The sequence below is a fragment of the Danio rerio genome, chromosome 15 (genome assembly GCF_052040795.2).
Source record: "Danio rerio strain M-AB ecotype USA chromosome 15, GRCz13ab, whole genome shotgun sequence".
Classification (NCBI taxonomy): domain Eukaryota; kingdom Metazoa; phylum Chordata; class Actinopteri; order Cypriniformes; family Danionidae; genus Danio; species Danio rerio.
In genome coordinates, this window is record NC_141035.1 from 44,350,692 (window position 1) to 44,372,393 (window position 21,702).

General features: G+C 34.3%; 2 protein-coding genes and 1 long non-coding RNA gene across 6 annotated transcripts in view; 2 read left to right on the plus strand and 1 right to left on the minus strand.

Moving 5' to 3' along the window:
* The window catches only part of LOC147840700 (uncharacterized), a 199,008-nt gene that overhangs the window by 71,720 nt on the left and 105,586 nt on the right, over nucleotides 1-21,702 (plus strand). The window lies entirely within an intron of this gene.
* LOC100334612 (NACHT, LRR and PYD domains-containing protein 3) overlaps nucleotides 1-21,702 on the minus strand; it is a 130,131-nt gene that overhangs the window by 44,492 nt on the left and 63,937 nt on the right. The gene's annotated exons all lie outside the window — the stretch shown is intronic.
* Nucleotides 1-21,702, plus strand: part of clstn2b (calsyntenin 2b) — a 111,148-nt gene that overhangs the window by 25,594 nt on the left and 63,852 nt on the right. For all 3 annotated transcript variants that reach the window (XR_015509895.1, XR_015509896.1, XM_087284620.1), the window contains exons 3-5: nucleotides 8,866-9,061; nucleotides 16,927-17,135; nucleotides 18,580-18,729. Coding sequence is in view for 1 of the 3 variants with exons in the window: in XM_087284620.1 (XP_087140746.1) it covers nucleotides 8,866-9,061; nucleotides 16,927-17,135; nucleotides 18,580-18,729 (555 nt within the window). In the remaining 2 variants the exon portion in view is untranslated. The remainder of the gene's footprint in view (nucleotides 1-8,865; nucleotides 9,062-16,926; nucleotides 17,136-18,579; nucleotides 18,730-21,702) is intronic.

Sequence of the window (21,702 nt, forward strand, 5' to 3'; positions counted from 1 at the left end):
AATCCAATAGAGCACTTTTGGGATGTGGTGGAACGGGAGATTCACATCTTGGATGTGCAGCCGACAAATCTGCAGTGATGCTATCGGGTCAATATGGACCAAAATCTCTGTTAATGTACAAACAAATCCTCTAAATGACAGAATTTTCTTTTTCAATTTGGAAGAAATGTCAGTAGTAGTATACAGAAGAAGCTAAATATACATTTTATTTAAAAACATAACTAAATAACAATCCAAGTTAACTCACTTAAATCCAGAGAAGCTGACAGTGTCTTATAATCTATATATGAATAACAAAATAATCCTTATAACACTTGTATTAATGTGGTTTATAAAGCAGATGCTGTTCCTTCTGTCAGATCTAACAATGGAGGATCCTCACTTGACGTTTTATTTTCAAACCCAAAGTGACAAGAGCAAGTGACTGAATAGAGAGAAAGAAAGTGAGTGACAGATTGACAGAGTGAAAGAAGCTCCTCATCACGTCAAAGCTCACTAGACACTTCAGTGATGAAGACGACTTCTGAGGGGTCACTGTGAGTGCAGGTGAACACGAGTCCCTCAAGGCCTTTAAACGCTCGTCTGTAAGAGGAACACTGACAGGCCGAGTAAATTATCACCGCTTTACGAGTCTCTATCCTTCGGCGGGCTGTAAACATTGATTAAACACATGTCAGCAAATGAGAGACAGCGCAGGCTGTGGCCGAATAACTCCACCTTCATATTATAGGCAGTTATTCCTCCTTACACACTGTAATGATTTCCTTTGGTCACATTTTATTTTGATGGTCCGTTTGTAGAATTTATGTTACATTACATTCACAATTCTCAATAGATATTAAGTAGACTGTTAGGGTTGGGGTTAGGGTTAGTGTAAGATGACATGTACTCGCAAAGTTTCTTATAGTCAGTTTATTGTCTGTTGAAGAAGCAGTATCAGCAGATATTAAGCAGTCTACTAATACTCAAATGGATTTTCGGGGCCAATCACTGATTACCAATAACCAAGATCATGATCTACTGATTGCCGATCACTGATGATCACGGAATGGCCAATCAATAAAGTCAATGACTCAATAAAGTGTGCCATTTTTCCCAAATAAGGCAGAGTAACTTAAAATTATTTCAAACAAAGAGGGTTCAGGCAGACCAACACACATCAGATCAGCTTAATGGGATGTAGCCTCTTAATACACCAAGGCCCCGTTTACACTAGTGCAGTGGTTCTCAAACTGCGGTACATGTACCCCTAGTGGTACGCGGAGGAATCAAATATGTCATATGTACATGCTACATATATTTCAAAATTTATCAAAAATGATTTATATATGAATATTATGACAAACAGCCTATATTTCTGAGATCCAGGTAAAATTTCCAGATGTTGATGAATTGGCTACTATAAGCAATACTTTACATTTAAGTACAGGAGTTTTTTTATATTCCATTTAGTCAATGTTGTATGCATTAGTGTTTTAGTATTATTCATACTCAAGTTTTAGTTATGATTATACATAGCACACACTATTTATTATGCTATTTGCTATTATTGATAATTTTTTCAATATATTATTTTATTCTACATTACTGTATAGAATCTTCTGTGCTATTATAATAATAATAATGTGTGATTAATTACTTATAAAACTGTAAGAAAAAATAAGTTTCCACCACTATTTTTGATTTTTGGTAAAGAATATACATTTATTGATAATTCATCTTTTTTCATTCAGTTTTTTTTTTTTTTTTTACTTTTTAAGAATTGTAACCTTCCATTTTTAACTTTTAAAAGCACATTTTAATTTATATGTTGACATTTTTTTGTTTTTCTTTGTTTGTTTGTTTGTTTTTTACATATAAGCACAGTACAGTGTTAATGTTTATTTGACTTTTATTGGACTATTTATGATGTTTAAAGTGGTTGACAATAATAAATAATCTTAACAATAGGAATAAATCTGCCACATTTTTTAACAGTGTTTTACTGTAGCTGCTTTACTGGGCCTACTAGGCTACTGTATTTCAATACTGCTCATTATGGTGGTACATGGAGAGACATTTTTTTATATAATAATAATAATAATAATAATAATAATATTTTGCTAATTTGAAATACTAATAGTATTTTGTATAATTGATTTTATCTATAAAAAGTTGTCTAACTGTGGATTAAAAAAATAAATTGCATGCAGACACAACTTTGAGGATTATTTAAACCAGATTATTGACTGATTTAAAGGCAACTGCAGGATGCTCCGAAACTAAAAAGCTCTCCAAACATAAGTGTGAAGTGGTCTCAGATCAAAAAAATGGAAATAAATGGAGTGTAAATAAATGCCTGCATCTAAAACTAATAATGCATAGCAAATACAATTTAAATAGTAATTTGCAGTTGAGGTCAAAGGTCACATGTCTATCATTCACTTAGAAGAGGCTAGTAAAATTAGACAGATACTGACATATACAGACAAAACAACACACTTCTAACCTCAAAACGATGAATAAAAGATCACAAGGTTAAAAAGAGTTTGAATTATTGATTGCAGAAAGCAGCAAGAGAGGTTTAGACCACAAACACTGAATTTTCCTTCAGCTTATTTCAACACTACTCATGTTGCATATTGCTACAACCTACTTTATTATTATTCATTCATTTACTATACTATTAATATAAAATAACATTTATTCATTTTCCCTCGCTTAGTGCCTTATTTATCAGGGGTCGCCACAGTGTAATGAACCACCAACTATTCCGGCATATGTTTTATGCAGCAGATATCCTTCTAGTTGCAACCCTGTACTGCAAAACACCCATACACTCTCAGATTCACACACTCACTTATACACTATGACAAATTTAGTACATCCTATTAACATATGGCGCATGTGTTTGGACTTTGGTGAAAACCGGAGCACCGGGAGGAAACCCACGCCAACACAGGGAGAAGCACTTCACACAGAAATGCCAACTGGCCCAACCAGGACTCGAACCAGTGCTAACCACTGAGCCATTGTGCCGCCCAACAATAAGATTACTGTTATCATTTCTTTTTTTATTATTAATAAACTAGGTTGTAACAACATGCAAATAATAATAATAATAATAATAATGTTAAATAATAATAATGTTAAATGATAACAATAATAATGCGAAATGATTATAATGTTTTAAAATAATAATAATAATAATAATAAAAAAAATAATAATAATAATGTTATAGATTATTATTATTAATATTAATAATAATAATAATAATACTAATAATAATAATGTGAAATGATTATAATGTTTTTAAAATTAAATAATAATAATAATAATAATGTTAAATATTAATAATAATAATAATAATAATAATGTTAAATAATAATAATAATAATAAAAGGTTAAATAATAATAATAATAATAATAATAATAGTAAAAGTAATAATAATAATAATGTTAAGTAATAATAATAGTAATAATAATAATAATAATGTTAAATAAGAATAATAATAATAATTATTATTATTATTAAACATTATTATTATTATTGTTATTATTATTATGCGTAAAAAAGATATTTAAAAATACTAAATATAATTAAAAAAAAAAAATAATAAAAATCTAAGATGACATTTTTTATTATTATTATTTACAAGTATGGGGGAAAATTAAAAGGCCACTTGACAAATCTTTGGATCTTTAAACTATAATTTTGAGTAAAATGTTTATATTTTGTTTGTTTGATTTACATTTATTCCAAATTTCTAAAACATTATGTATTTATTTACAATTGGTCAGAATAACAAATGTTTTAATTATTTAACTTGTTAAAATATTAATTTTCTATCTTATTTTATGCAAAAAATGACAATTTAATTGTGAAAAATGTTATTAGAAGATTAGCGCATATATATAAAAAATACATATTCCACAAAAGCATAACTATAAATGGCAAATCAGTATATACAGTTGAGGTCAACATGTTTCACAGCAAGGAATTTTTCACAGTATTTCCTATAATATTTTTTCTTCTGAAGAAAGTCTTATTTGTTTTATTTCTGCTAGAATAAAATCAGTTTTTAATTTATTTAAAACCATTTTAAGCTCAATATTATTAGTCCCCTTAAGCTATATATTTTTTAATTGTCTACAGAACAAATCACTGTTATACAATAACTTGCCCAATTACCCTAAATTACCTAATTTACCAAGATACACCTTTAAATGTCACTTTAAGCTGTATCTTGAAAAATATCTAGTCAAACATTATTTATTGTAATCATGACAAAGATAAAAGAAATCATGAGTTATTGAAACTATTATGTTTAGAAATGTGTTGAAAAAAAATCTCTCCGTTGAACAGAAATTGGGGGAAATTTTCAGGAGGGCTAATAATTCAGACTTCAACTGTATATATTAACATCAAGATACAGGTATTTTAACCAGGGTCTGGCTATATATAGATACATATATTCGGTCCTGAAGCAGTGGCCCTGTCAAAGTTGAGAGACCCTGGTTTAAAGGATATCCTGATGTTAATGCAATGAGAGAAAAAGTGAGAGAAGAAACAGATTGTCTGGGGAAGAGAAAGATATGAGTTACAATTCTATTGTTCAAAAGCTTTCTCTCTGTCTCTCTCTCTCTCTCTCTCTGAGCTGACAGCTTATTGGAAATACTGGAGAGCATGTCAATCACAGACATACTGAGTGAGTGTGTGTGTGTCTTTTTAGTGGTCCAGCCTTCAGTTCATGCGCTCCATACTTATTTTTCATTCCTCTATAACCAGCTCCGCCTTGTTCACCTCTATATCCATATTTATGCATGTAATCAGATCATATTTTTGCCCGGGCGGTGCATGAATATATATATATATATATATATATATATATATATATATATATATATATATATATATATATATATATATATATATATATATATATATATATATATCACAAATATGGAATATTGAGACGTGTTTATACTGAGGTGTCTCTCTTTCTTCTATACAGTAGGGGTTTCTGTGGTTTCTATTCTTTGGCTCTCAGAAAAACTTCATTCATTCCTCTCATATCACTCCACCTCCTCTAATAACAAAATCATTTCAGCTCAGATCAATGTTTCAAGTGCATTTATTTATTTATTTGGCAAGAACATGGGCGGTTTGCCATCATCATTGCTAAATAATCCCTTTTAAGCTGTCAAATTAAGTTATGTGGTTTTATTTTAGCAGTAATGGCCAGCAAAGAGAAGATATTTTTATTAAAATGTGATCAGATCACAAGTGCTCAGCTGAGATTAATATTAATATGCAGCTCATTTGCATATTCTCTTACATTTTATTTAAGCATTCAGCACATGATTTTATCCAAACAATGTATAATAGAGGATCATAAGCAATTTACATTCATTAAAGATGCATTTAAAATCAGTAATGCACTGAAATAAAAATTCACTACAATGAGAATTCAGGAAAGTGCTATAAACATTTTGATGTGTATTCTTTGTAATGGTATAACAATACCTTAAAGGGGACCTATTATGCAAAAGTTACATTTATAAGCAGCTTAAACAAGGTTGAGTGCCAAAAGAGTGTGAATATAACCAGCTGCTTATAGTAAATATTTATACATTTTATTTTTTATAAATCACACTTGATAAAAAGTCTGCAGAAACACTTTGATTGACATTCTCCTTTTGTGCTATTAGAGGGGAAAAGCCCCGCCCACTAGTGACGATCTCTCTTTCATCAGCATAGGGCGTTAGTCTAGTTTTTGAATCTACCACTATGCTGGCACATGAGCATTTGTAGCCCCGCCCTCTTTTGAAAAGAGAATTTGAATATAAAGCGACAGTCACCAAAATGCCACAATTAGGATTAAAGCCTAAAAGGATGTTTCAGAGAGTTATAAAACATTATGTGTGAGGTATTTTGAGCTGAAACCTCACATACACACTCTAGGGACATCGGAGACTTATTTTACATCTTGTAAAAAGAGGCATGATCGGTCTCCTTTAAATATTTTTATACATTTTACCTAAACACTAAAATTGAAATTTTATGAAAAACAATTTAAATCAAATTTTTATTTAAGAACCAACACCCAAATAACAATGTGCTCCACCGAGCTCAGGCTCCCCTCTCGCTCTGCCAACGGGAGGAAGCCCCGAGCTCAAGGATCCCTTGAGCTCAGGGCTCTCTCCCGGGACAGCATGCCAAACAAGCTTTTTATAGATCATCAGCTAAGTGTGAACTCTTGAAATACAGTACAAGTAAACTGATGTAGGTTGCCAAGAATGATCCACATCCCAGGCTACACAGTCTGCATTACTGGACTGACCTATGACTTAACTATAACGCCTCAAAAAAAAAAAAAAAAAACTTTTCAATACATTCATTTTTTTTGGAGTCAATAATCAAAAAATGAAATCGTTTAGCAGGACAAAAATGTCTGAGAGAGAGAGAAAGAGCTTTGGAACAAAATCTCTGTGTGGACGAAGGGCCAAACAATGCATGTTCAAATGTATCTGGATTAATGCAGATTTAAGCTTAAGTGCAAGAATCCTGCTTGAACGCCCACTAGTTAAACCTAAAAGTCTTTCGCTGCATTTTGATAAAACCAAAGCTAAATAATAATAATGAAAACACACACAGGCTTACTTTTTCCTTTTTTAATGCATGTTTTATGCACTCGGACATGCGCCAAATACGAAGCCAGTGAAACATTTTGAAATATTACTCAACAAAGGGATTGCTGCTGTTTGCTCCATCTCTTTCTCTCTGTTGTTCTGTATATGTGCTGAGAGCGGGATTATTCACAAGATGAAAGAGTGGAGAGATGGAAAAAAAAACTCTTATCTGTGCCAGACAGCAGTGCTTTTTTACACACACACACACACACACACACACACACACACACACACACACACACACACACACACACACACACACACACACACACACACACAGTAAAACTACAACTATATTTCACAAACAGTCAGAGTGTTCATCTATGCAAATCTCACTAGCACTAAACTAGTCGGTTTCTGGGTGACTGTGATCATCTTATAATCAATTTTTAAGATTTTCTTGGGTAGGTTTTCAAAGATTTTTAGGTTTTTAGGATCAGCTACAAGAGAATATTGGATATGAGGCGAGGTTTACAAACATTATTGGTGAAACTCTAATTATTGTTATTATTATTAGGCCTTTATTTATCCAGTAAAGAACCTGAGTGTATCCTGACTGTGATATACAGTGGGTGACAGTTCAATATGACCATTACCGCCGTATGTGACGCTGAGGCAGGACTAATGCCAAGTTCTGATAGTCTGTGTAAGGAAATGCAAGGCTATTTATAAAATCCAGGCATGACACTGTATGACAAAGTTTCAGATGACTGTTCTAGAGCCTACTACAAATATCTTAAATAAAACAAATACATTTATAGAAATGGTATATCAGTATATAATTTAACTCACCTGGGAAACGGAAGCCACGTGAATGGTTTGTGAGCATAATTAAGTGCACACAGCATGCCATATCATCTGATAATTGTAAGAAATAATTTCAATAGACAACTGACTGCGTGAATCTACATAAAACAACACAAAAATACGATGTATATGCCGAGTTCAGCAGCTAATCAGCCGGAATCAGCTGATATGAAGTGACGTGACCAGCGAGACTTAGCTGTCACTCAAGTGACCACGCCTTTAATTATGCAGACTCAATTTTCTTAACTAAAAAAAGCTGAAACGGTGAGTTATGAAAATAATTTCCACCCCTTCACAGTTGTCATGAAGGGTAATGCCAGTTATATGCACCAAAACAATCTTTTGTACCAGGCTGTAGACATGTTTTCAACAGCTGTAAAAATGGCCAATTTAGCATTGCAGTCAGTGAATATCTGGAGTTCCTGCAGCAGAGGCGAGTCGATGAATTGCAATTTCAGTTGCTTCAGTATTGGCTTTACAAGAGAGAGCAGGATGTTGCCACCTGGTATGAATGTGAGTATGTGTGGGTGTTTCCCAGTACTGGGTTGCAGCTGGAAGGGCATTCACTTTGTAAAACATATGCTGGAATAGTTGTTGGTTCATTTCGCTGTGGCAACCCCTGATAAATAAGGGACTAAGCCAAAGGAAAATAAATGAATATTATAGTCATTCATCAATTTTAGAGATACCAGAAATGCATAAAAGGACATGATCACAACTGTGACCATTCATTCATTCATTCATCCATCCATCCATTCATTCATTCATTCATTCATTCAATCATTCGTTCGTTCGTTCCTTCGTTCATTCGTTTATTCGTTCGTTCATTCATTCATTCATTCGTTCATTCATTTATTCGTTCATTCATTCATTCATTTCCCTAGGCTTAGTCCCTTATATATCAGGGGTTGGTATGTACCACCAAGTATTTGAGCATTTGTTTTACGCAGCGGATGCCCTTCCAGCTGCAACCCAGTACTGGGAAACACCCACACACATTCACTAAGGGCAATTTTGTTTACCCAATTCACCTATAGTGCGTGTGTTTGGACTGTGGGGGAAACCGCAGCACCCGGAGAAAAATCACGCCAAAATGAGGAGAACATGCGAACATCATACAGAAATGCCAGCTGACCCAGCTGGGACTCGAACCAGCAACCTCCTTGCTGTGAGGCATATATGCTAACCACTGAGTGATCATGCCGCCCCAATTGTGACCAGTGAGATTAAATGAGTTAAAACAATAAATCGGATCTCCCTGTAGATCATCTCACTGAGGAGCTTTTTGTGGGATTAAAACAAAAGCAATAATCCAGAGATTACAATCCGAGCGTTTGCTGAAACAACAGTCCTAATCCGTCATCTTCTCTCTTTCTCTTATGCAGGAGAAATCTGTGGTTTCCACGTGCAGGGCCTCAGCGCTCCATTTGAGGCTGTGCTTCTGAACGGGACTTCCGGAGAGGGTCGGCTGCAGGCACGAGGGCCGATCGACTGCGAACGACACCGAGAATTCAGCTTCATCATTCAGGCTCACGACTGTGGCACAGGACCACAGGGCCACGGACAGAAGAGATCGCATAAGTCAGTGTGTGTGTGTGTGTGTGTGTGTGTGTGTGTGTGTGTGCGCTGAAAACATAGTGATTCATGTTTGTCAGATGTTTTTAAGCTCTAAAAGGAACACAGTGAACTATTTCGCAAATGAATCATGCTTGACTCACCTTTTTCCTTACTCTCAGGGTTCATCTTAAATTAGTTGTTTGGCTACTCTTAGAAATCCCCTGCACTTACAGTTGGGTAGATGAGGCTTTTATAATATACAGTGGTGTGCAAAAGTGGTGGCCTAAGACTTCTGCAGTACTGTGTGTATATGTGTATTTGATTCATTTTAGCTTCTTTATTAAAGGGATACACTCAAAAATAAACCCTTTTGCTGTGCTTGCTCAAAGTAAGGCTTTAAGGACAACTAAGGCCCAATCCCAATTCTATTTTGTACCTCTTCTCCTTGGCCCTTGAAACAGAGTGTGAAGGGGAAGGGCTTCAAAATTTACCCATAAGAAATGAGACAGCACTACAGCACCTGCACACGTCATCATTATCTCTTGCTTCATGAGATCAGACGATCACGACTGCTGTAGTTATTCCAGTAGTGTTATTTTTTGGTATTTATCTTCAGTAAATGACTGAAGGCAAATATTATGTCATCATAACGATCTAATGTGGCAATAAGATCGTAACAGTACAGTGTAGTTATTGATAGAGTGGCCATATTCATCTATGTAAACACACCAAAACAACATTAACATCATAGCAGACACTGTAAAAAGATCATTCTCAGCCACTAGACTTTTCTGACAGGGTATTTGAATGTCACCGGGTGTCAAAATGTTGTGGGACTGCTATACAGGAGTTATTATTAGGGATTATAGATAGACAAATTTAGAGGTTTTTTCAAAAGCATGATGGTAAAACACGAATGTGGTTACGAATGTATTAAAACATGTGCTTGTCTGTTGTAAAATTTCGTAATAATGACAAAAAAATACTAATCTCCTTACTTCCGGGTGCAGCCATGCTGCCGCTGTAGATGGTGTATTCTGGGAAATTTTCTCACCCCTTGGTTTCAAGTGTGGTCCTGAAAAATCTCCTTTTCAAGGGGTTTCTACCCCTTCCCCTTAGCCCTATGCCTCCAAACTAAAGAGAATTGGGACACCCCTACCCTTTCATCTGAAAGCACAAAATAAACAGGGGGGCTAGTTAATCTGACTTCAACTGTACGTCTCTTTATTTAAACAGGTAAATAAAAATAAAAAACATTGAGATTAAGATTTCATTAACAAGGGTAACCTGTGAGAAAAATGGGCTGTTGTTGTTTGTTATAAAGGATAGAGTGGACTGATTTATTTAGTATGAGCTCAGACATTTTATTTGTCTGTCCAAGTGAATCTCATACTGCCTTTATAATATTATATTATAGTTCGTTTTCACGTTTCTGTTGGGTAAAATTAGACGGCAGTGAATAAGAGAGTACCACAAATCATTATTATTTCTGCATTCTAATGTGCTCAAATGACAAAAAAAACAAAAAAAACACATAAGTGACTTTCAACAAAAGGAAAAATGTAACAGACTGATAACATTGCCAGATGAAAGAGATTATTACAATAATATTAATTGTAATATTTAAATCAAACAATATTAAATGGATTATAAATATATTAGCACAATATTAAATGTACTTTCCTTCGCATAGACACTGCATTAGAAACACCTCGCATAAGTTAACTAGTTTGTGTGTGTGTGTGTGTGTGTGTACGTGTTTTTGTGACATATCAGGACACAAATCTGTATAATGACATGGGTATGACACAGGTATTACAAAAAAGAGGTGAAATATGAGGACATTGGTGATGTCCTCATTTCTCAAAATGCTTATAAGTCCTACAGAATGAGTTTAATCATGGAGTAAAGCTGCACACAGTCTCCTGTAATGGTTGGGTTTTGGGATGGGGTGGGGGTAATAAAATATACAGTTTGGACAGTATAAAATGAATGGAAACCTATGTAATGTCCCCACTTTTTACAAAAACAAACATATGTGTGTGTGTGTGTGTGTGTGTGTGTGTGTGTGTGTGTGTGTGTGTGTGTGTGTGTGTGATTCAATGCAAAGATGATATAATACGAAGTATAGCTTTATAAATGTACATACATTTTATTAAAATCCAAATATAAAACTTTGAGGTTTTAAGATACTGATGACCTTTAAACGCATCCTCATCACCATCTTGTGAAAAGGCTCAGATAATAAAATGTTTTTTTTTTCTCTCCCCAAATACGCTTTCACAGCATTAGCAGTGTGGTTGAGATCATTATCATGCTGGAAAATAAAACCATTACCAATGAGGTGCTTTCTAGAAGGAACAGCATAATGGATTAAAACCTGCCTGTACTTTCAGCATTCACGATTACAACAATTCAGACAATACTGCTAACAGGACTGGCAGAAATGCAGCACAAACCAGTGCACTGTTCCTGTGTGTTTTACTCAAGGCTGCAAGCACTCAATCTTCAACTCTGTCTTTCACATGTCGCAAATGATTCGACAAATATGTTCTGTATTTTCTGGTTGTAATCTATTGAGAAGAATCAGAAATAATTACTGTATATATGGCCATTATACCATCACTAAAATAATGAAAGCAATGGTGGCCTAAAACCTTTGCACAGTCTGTATAGATTTAGGGTGTACTCACACCATGTACAGTTGCCTTAAACCGAGCCAAAGCACGCTTGTCCCCCTTCCCGTCTCCCCCGGCGGCCCACACTCACATGACATTCAGGCCTGGGCTCGATTATGTCATCGATGATGCGCTGGTTAATAAGCGCTTTCGCTCAGCACAGTGGAGATTTTTCTAGTTATATCGTTTTAGTCATTTGGGATACAGTGACACACGGTCAAATATTTCGCCAAACATATCAGCCACTTTTGACGCTCATAAACAATCATAAAGCCCTCGTGCTGCAGGAATTAGGAGGTTTGCTGAAGGTGTAGCTGTCGTGCAGTGAGGGGTTTGCGTCTTTAATAAACTACGACAGTTCACGTACACTAAACAGTAAGAATGATTAATAAATCCATATGAAACAGTCCCTTAAAAGTCACGTCTCACTTTCAGTTTTGGGCTTAGGCGCCTTTTGCACTCACACAACAAGCGTACTGCGCCAAAGCCCAAGTGAACCGCGCCTGAGCCCGATACAGAGCACTCGCACTTCTTAAACGTTCCGGGAAACGGGCCTAGGCATGATTCGGATAGCATAATGTGAGTACGCCCTTGTACTGCCTTTCAATAGTAACAACTTATTCTAAAAAATGCTGCATTTAGGTGAATAAATAACAGTAATATTGAGTAATATTTTTAACTTAAAAATGTACTTATATTCTATTTGAATACAGTTTGAAATATTATTTATTCTTGTCAAACAAAGCTGTATTTTCAGCATCATCTCTCTAGTCTTCAGTTTAACATGATCCTTAAGAAATCTTTCTGATTTGGTGATAAAGCAACATTTCTGAAAATTATAAATATTTGCTGTTATCAGCAGCACAGTGGCTCACTGGTTAGCACTGTCACCTTACACTAAGAAGGTCGCTGGTTCGAGCATTTTTGTGTGGAGTATGCATGTTCTCCCCACAGTCTAAACACATGCGATATATGTTAAATGAATAAGCTAAATTGGCCAGTGTGTGTGTTTCCCAGTAATGTATTGCGCTGTAAGGGCATCCGCTGCGTAAAAGATATGCTGGAATAGTTGGCGGTTCGTTCCGCAGTGGTGACCATTTATAAATAAGGGTATAACGCTGTACAGCTGAACTGAAACGAATGAATTAATGAAGGATGTTATCTAATATCTATTAACAGTAAAGCACTTCTACTGAAACAATTGGGGTACGATTAAAAAAAGACAAATCAAAATGACGGTAAGACTATTTCTAATTTTTACAATTATATTTTAAATAAATGTTTAAAAATATAATTGTAATAATAATAATAATAATAATAAAACATTTTTGTTCATTCAAATATCTTAAACAAAAATATGTGTGTTTGTGTACGTGCATATAATTTGTCATTTTGCATTGTTTCATAAGTTGTTGAGGAATTCTGCTATAACCATTTTCCATAATCATGTTTACTAAAAACACAAAGTTTGTCCAAAAAGAAGTTTTTAAGCGCTTATGCAAATGAAAGCAGATTCAACTCTTTTACCTCTTTTACAAGACAACTCGTTTACCTGCAGATATGACATAAAGATGCTTTAATAGAAATTTAATTCAAAGAGGAAAGTCTTAAGTCACATTAAAAACTAACCAGGTTTGTAATAAAAAAGGAAAACCTTACAGAAGAGCAAGAAGGACTTTCCTCATTACCCCTTTTATCCGGACAGGATTACCATATTCAGCTCTGATCTCTGACACACACACAAACACGTACATGCGCACACACACACAAACGCATAAATATGTGTGTATGCGTGTGTATGTTCTGATTTTTACCGTAATAACACAGATTAGCAGGGGTGTTTGTAATCTCGTCAAGCTGCCCTTTGCGATAGATTGCTCATATTTCACGCTGTGTTTAAAGTGAATGATGGAAGCTGGTTATTTGGTATTTTCAGCTGGTAAAAGTGTGTCAGGCCTGGCCGTGAGGAAACCTTGAGGCACTTTCTTTTTTTTTTAAATATCTTTCTCTCCCCGAAGACTTTTCTAAGACTTTATAATGACCCATAAGACGGAGAAATAAGATTTGAGATCTCTTTAGTATGTGCACAGTTTCTCCTGGACACTGATGAAGAATGAGTGGAGACTTCTGGAGAATCTCCTCTTAAGCCAAGGTCACCATTTACTTCAGATTCAGACCACAAATCAGCTGCCATATATTAATATTATTATTACAGACACAAGTTTCACAATGATAAAAAGAGACTCTGTGTTCGGTTAATTATGCTAGTTGGTTAATTTCCAGACATATGTGGCAACAGTGTGTGAATATAACCACCTTCTAATGGTAAAAACTTCTAAATCTTTTTATGAACACACTTGATAAAAACTGTCTGCAGAAACACTCTGATTGACATTCTCTCTTTGTACGTGTCATCAGAGAGGAAAGTCCCACCCATTAGTGATGTTCTCCCTCAATAGCATAGGAACTGATGTGAAACTTTACATGCACACTCATATATCAGAGACTTATTTTACTTATTATATCTTGTAAAAAGGGGCATGATAGATCCCCTCTGTAGGCTATGGATAAAACTCAAATCATTCAAATTTGAAAGCATTTTGGCTTCCCAGTAAAATATAATGATGACAGAAAAAGTTGTGGTGGGACCTGCCTAAATGATTTTTTAAGATATTAATTAAATGTGTTTTCTGCCACTGTTTGTTTAGCCTGCAATAATGCATTCAGATCAAATCAAATAAAATTTGATTTAACTGTCCAAATGTGAAAAAAAATTGTTTTTACTCTCTGATAGTCAAAGCAAGGAAAAAAAATGTCTATGTTATATATGCATTAAAAAAAACATTCAGGAAAAAAAGAGTTTTATGTAAATTCGTACCACAAGTCCACATATAAGGACATAATTTTTCCTCTAAAAGTATATCATATCAAAAGATGATACTTGGATTTATTCTAATTAGGTTCCGATAAGCCCAAATAGCAAAGAGAAATACAAAATGCATGTTAAAAAAACACCTTGGGCCTTAAGAAGACAAAAGATCGTGATCTCAATTCAAATCATGAAAGATAAATGGTAATGATTTCCATATGTTTATTAACTCTTCGAAGCGCTGCATTCAAATCTGTTTTTGATCGAGAAAGATTCAGTTTTTACTGTTTTTCAGTTCGTTACAAACAATTAAATGATAAAGAAGTACTGGAGAACAGTTAATAGTTCAGATATTAACACAGATGTTTATGGTAAAGATTAAAATCACTGTTTAACAGAACTTGACGCTGGTGAATGTTGTAGCAATTACATTGTGTAACCAACAGGTGGCGACAAACAACCATTAAATTAAGTCACTGAATAGGTTTTAAAAAATGATCCACCTATAATGAAACATGACGTTTTATGTGTGAATTGTTGAATCATTAATTGAAAATAAATTTGATCTGTTGTAAAAAATGTAAGATTTCTATATTTAGCATTATCAGCAACAGTAGCAAAGATTATTTTTGTATTGAATATTTTCCTTTTTTTTCAGCTGGTCTTTCTTGATTCAATTTTTTTCAAAATTACAGGCTCTAATTTATGTTTGTTGAAAATCAATGGTTTTAGCTGTAATATTTTTGTCTAAATGGAAAGCTATTTATACATTTGTCTCCTCCCTTTTTTGCTGAAGCAAAAAAATTGTACGATCCCTGACTCAAAAATTGATTCGAACCGTGAGATTTGTGATCCGTTACAGCAATTTTAATAGTTTAATAAAATAAAATGTGATTTTTTTACATTGTCTCAGAACCCCCAGGGAACCACTGACCTAAAATTAGCAACGTGACTAGTAATATAAAATATGGCAATTGTAGACATTTAGCCTTTGATCCTACACTGTAAAAAATGATATGATCAATTAGTCATGGCAGCATATGCTTTAGTTCATTGTAACTTACAATTTAATTATGTTCTAACTTAATTTAAGTTGGGCAAGCTGTTTTTAGTCAGTTTAACATAATCGAAGTTCAATGGACTTGTAAGTAACCTCATAAGGTTAATTAGATTCAGCAACCAGGATTTTTTTTACAGTGTCACTGTGTCACTTTAAATTCAAATGAGATTGCTCTCCTTTTCAAAAGAGTATGGAGCTACAAATGCCTGTGTGTCAGCATAGTGGCAGATTCCAAAACAAGACTAACGTCTTATGCTAATGAGGGAGAGATGGTCACTAATAGGTGAGGCTTTCCCCCTCTGATAACATTTATAGAGAGAAATCAATCAATTGAAGTGTTTCTGCAGACTGTTTTTAATCAAGTGTGATTAAAAAAATAAAAAAAATTCATTTGAATTTGCTAAAAAAATAAATTACATATGCACAGAAACACCTCTAACATTGCCTGCAGGGCTGAACTGGGTTTATACCCGCTGAATTTGGAGATTCAGAAGCGAGCTGTTCAGTTCCAGCCTGATCTCACGAGAAAACGTAACTGTTTTACGTTTGGCCAGTTTAGTCATACGAAATTGTACGATTTTAAAAAGGAGGCGTAGCACCTAACCCTACCCCTGAACCCAACCATCATTGGGGGATGAGCAAATCGTAAAAAATTGTATGACTTAGATCATACAAATTCATATGAATTAGCCACTAAATCAAAAAGTTACGAATTGAGAGTGAGATTGTGTCGTCAGTTTTGGCTGCACCTGCCAAACATTAATTCATTTTTTATTTAAAATGACTCTTACCATGACTTACCAAAAACTTTGCCATGTACTCGGAGAGGATTAATTGACATCTAATCTAGTTGAAAAAATTGTATACACCCTAAACACCATAAGAATTTGTTAATGTAAATTCATGCATCTTATTTAAATAATCTAGACTTTATTGTATTATTATTATTATTATTATTATTATTATTATTATTATTATTATTATTATTATTGTATCATTATAATTAATAAATGTATTATCTGCCTTTTCTTTTTCTGTCATTTATTTCGTATTTGCTGTATATGTTATTAGTTTGATGATGTTAATATATTACATATACATATTTAAAATGCTTGGGCAATACTGTACTAAATGTCATGCCAATAAAGCAACTTAATACATTTTTATCATTAAAAGCTGGTTATATTCACAGACCGTTGTCTGGATATTACCTAATTGTTCATTTAAATCGTCTATGTTTGTGGATTTGTTTTCTGGATAATGTTTTGTTTGTGTTTTTCAGGGCAGCGGTGCGTGTGCAGGTGGGAGATGTGAATGAGTTTTCTCCAGTGTTTGGTCAGCTGGAGTATCACGGCTCAGTGACGGAGGGTAAAGTGTATGACAGTATCCTGCAGGTTCAGGCATCAGATCAGGACTGTTCTCCACAATATAGCCAAATCTGCAACTACCAGATCACCTCGCCGGACACAGCCTTCGCTGTGGATCGCAACGGTCAGCAAACACACACACAAATGCTCACTCACATCTACTGACACGTGCCATATTTATATTCCGCAGATTTTGAGCTCATTATTGAGTCTATTTATTTACTTGAGTAAACGTGTGTAAACGTATATTCATTCAGTTTTTACATTCATTTCGGTAATATTGTTGACTGAAAGTGTTCATCTGATTTATTTACGATACACTTTGTAAAGTAACCATTTCTGCCCTATAGTAGATATATGAGAAGACTTGCTTTATTTACAAAATAAGTGGATCTAAGAGGATCTGCATAGTAAACATTAAACAAAAGCATACACCTTTTTATGTCCTATATTAAGACTCCCAAAATTATTCCACAATTTTTTTTTTACAAAAAAATGTCCACAGCTTCTGTCTGCCCAAGCTTTTATTTGACCTCTAATTCCAGCATTTGAGAGTTTCCCAAATGGTCAAGTCAGGAACATCCCACTTATCATTTGAAGAAGGAAGTTCAGCTATATGTGTGGCACAAGATTCTGTGAAATTATCATCATTTAGTAAACTATAGGATTAAAACACCGGCATAGGGAGAGTTTTACATGCCAAAATCTACTGCAAAGAGACCGGAGAGTGATCAGATATTAAAATATTGTGGTATTTAGATAAAAGTCATAGAGGATAGTTTAGTACACAAACAGACTTCATTAAACGTACACATAGACATCACAAAAAAAGCCCTTTATATAAAGTATTAAGTACATTTCAGTGGTTCAGTTAAAATCTTGATGGTTCTGTGGGTCTCGTGTATCAAATCTGTTCTTTAATGTGTATTTTATATTGGATTTAAGTCAGGTGATTGGCTGGGCCATTCTACAGCTTGATTTTCTTTCTCTGAAAGCATTTGAGAGTTTCCTTGGTTGTGTTTGGGGCTATTGTCTTTCCGAAATGTTTCATCTTCATCATCCTGCTAATGTAGATGTTGGACTGAAGCAGCTCATATTCATTTACAGTGACGAAAGGCAGAGGGTTGCTAAATAACTCCTGAGAGATTTCAGCTGCTGTCTGGGTCTTTCTACACCTCCCTTTCTTTATGTGCTCAATGCTTTTTCTCTCTGTCATTTCATTTTATTACACCTTAACTTCATTTGCAAACTAATTTAATTTTTTTTCCTTTTACATATGGATTTATTTGGTTGTTACCATCATCTGGAGAAAATTTTAAGTCAACAGCTTCTTTAGAAATGTTTTTTGAGAGTAATGGTGACGTGTTCAATACTTATTTCTGTATACAATAACTTATATTTGATTGTAATGTAATAATGTGCAACTTAGTTAATCTGCTTTTAAACATTAATTATTGCAAAATACAAACTCAAATTAAATTTGTAATCAGTTAGAAGAAAGTCAGTTCTTGTGTATTATGAGTTATGAGTATAACATGCCATATACAAATGAGTTTTTTTGCGTGCAGGAAACATCAGGAACACTGAGAGTCTGAGCTTTGAGAAGAAATCGCACTATAAGATTCGTGTGACGGCACTGGATTGTGGTCAGAAGAGAGCGATGCAGGAAGCGATCGTGCACATCCATGTGAAGCCCATCTGCAAACCTGGATGGCAGGGTAAGGTTTGGACAGGTTTTTGTCTAAGATGCATATTGCAGAATGATGAAATATTGCTTTATGCAAATCTGGGAGACAAGATGCAGTGCTGCACCAGGGAATAGAATCATATTAACAATATACCAGATACAATGCATTATCTAGGACTCATTTATTGTTTTTTTTTTTTTTTTGTGCTGGATTTGCTGTAAAATTATTTGGTTTAAAAGTTTGAAATTATTATGCATTTTTATCTGCATTTTATTAATATTAACTTTTTTTTTTAATCTAATATGTTCAGTTATTACAATTTTAGCTTAATTAGTTTCAGTCATTTTACTCTGTGTATTTTTCTAAACTAAAATTTTAGTTTAGTTTCTACCTAAAACTTACTTGGTGCTATTTTAAAATGTATCTATATAGTAATATTATTAATAGTTAAAATGTTTTGCAGTTTGTTTGTTTTTTTTTTGTTTTTTGTTTTTTGCTTTTATTTCGATTTTGGGGTTTTTGAGCTTGTCAATTTGTTTTTTTTATTTTATTTTTTTTTAGATATTTCTTAAATTTTTATAGTAAAAAAAACATAATAAAAATGTATAAAAATCTGTATTATATTTTATTCAATTATTAGTAATCTTCTTTAGCAATTGTTTTCAACTTAAACCTAATGTTTTTGAGTGCAATTTTAAATTTTCTTCTATAATTTAACCTATTATTTTATGCAATATTATTATTATTAAATGCTACCACTTTTATTTACTTTTTTGGCTGTATAAGCTATGACTTATAACTATTATATCAAGTATTTCAGATAACTTATATAATTTCAGATCATTTATTTATTCATTCATTTTTTTTTGGCTTAGTCCCTTTGTTAATCTGGAGTCGCCACAGCAGAATGAACTGCCAACTTATCCAGCAAACGCATTGGATGCCCTTCCAGCCACAACCCATCACTGGGATACATACTTTCATTCACACACTTGCACACTACGGACAATTTTAGCTTACCCAATTCACCTGTACCACAAGTCTTTAGACTTCTGGAGGAAACCGGAGCACAGGAAACCCACACGAACACAGGGAGAGCAAACTCCACACAGAAATGCCAACTGACCCAGCCGAGGCTCGAATCAGCGACCTTCTTGCTGTGAGGCAAACTTGCTACCCTCTGCACCACTGCGTTGCCCCAGATAATTTATAATTTCACTCCAAATTGCATGTTTTTATAATAAACTGAGGTTTGTGACTCCATCAGAAACCTTCAGATTCAGATTTGTTAATTGCTTAATTTGAGCTCAAAAACAATGACATTCAGTTAGTTACTCCTCAACACTATGTCCATGTTCACTTATTTCATTAATTTGATAAATCAAAATAACGAAACCCAATGTCAAATTCAATGTCAGTGAATGCACAATTGATTCACAATTAAATCTAAAACTTGTAAAAGCTTGCAGTGGAGAGAACACAGGTCTGTGGGAATAGATCCATAGATGTTCTGGGAACATGTATGGGCGCAGCCATGTGAAATCTTTTTGGCTCATGACTCTTGTCTCAGTCACTTCTAGGAGTTTAGAAAAGCTTGTTCTGCTGCTTGATGTTGCATACGTATATTTTGAACATATGAACACACATGTTTGTGGGGCAAGTATTGTGACCATTTTCTGACATTTATTGTTCCTAGTTATTTCTCTCACAGGCAACTCAATTGGAAGTTCCAAAGCAATCGCAAAACCAAGCACTTCCGTATTGCATAAATAAAGCCTATATGACAGCAGACCAGTCTAAAACACATGATCTTTATGGGGGTATCTCAAAGACGTTATGATTTTTATTCTATACAAACTGTATATTCTATACCCTTCACCTAAACCCAACTCACAGTAAACAATGTGCAATTTTACATCTGCAACACACTTCATTCTGTGTGATTTGGGAACTGCTGTCCTTATGGGGACCACAATTGTCCCTCCAAGGTCAAAAGTAACTGATATTGCTATACTTGTGGGGACATTTGTTCTCTGCAACATAAGAAATACAAAGCACACACACACACAGTGCAACTCTGTCCTTTGATTTTCCCGTCCCTCTCTCTTTTCCCTTAAAGCTATTTTTGTTTGCTTTTAAACTCAATATAATGCTGCCCCCCTCCCGTCTCTCTCTGGATCTCCTTCCTGTAGGTTTCAGCTTTCTGTTTTGCTTTTGATTGCCACAGGAGGCTTACATCAAAATTAACACACACTCTTTCATATGATCGCCAGCATGATGCAGAATGCACTTTCTTTAAAAGCTCCTGGTATCACTTTTACTTCGGCTAGACGTGCACTGAAAATAAATATTCAGATTCTCTTAATCGTTGTCAGGTTGTGCTGTGCAAACATTTTTAAAAAATCTGAATCCTCATAATGCATTTGAAATCTGTGTGCTGTTTTTGATTTCTGAGGTCTTTTTGAACTTGAATCAAATTATTTTAATAATAATAATTAATAAAGGTGACGCAGTGGCGCAGTAGGTAGTGCTGACGCCTCACAGCAAGAAAGTCACTGGTTCGAGCCTCAGCCGGGTCAGTTGGCGTTTCTGTGTGGAGTTTGCATGTTCTCCCTTCATTTATGTGGGTTTCATCCGGGTGCTCCGGTTTCCCCCACAGTCCAAAGACATGCAGTACAGGTGAATTGGATAGCCTAAAGTGTCCATAGTGTATGTGTGTGAATGAGTGTGTATTGGTTTCCCAGTGATTAGTTGCAGCTAGAAGACATGCTGCGTAAAACATGCTGGATAAGTTGACGGTTAATTCTGCAGTGGCAACCCTGGATTAATAAAGGGACTAAGCCAAAAAGAAAATGAATGAATGAATGATAATTAATAAAAGAATCTTAACTTGATATTTTGCACCTTAAACAATATTGCATCCAACTGCTCTCTTAAACGAGTGAAAAAAATATCTAAATAAATGAAAATTGTTACACTCTTAAAAATAAAAGTGCCATGAAA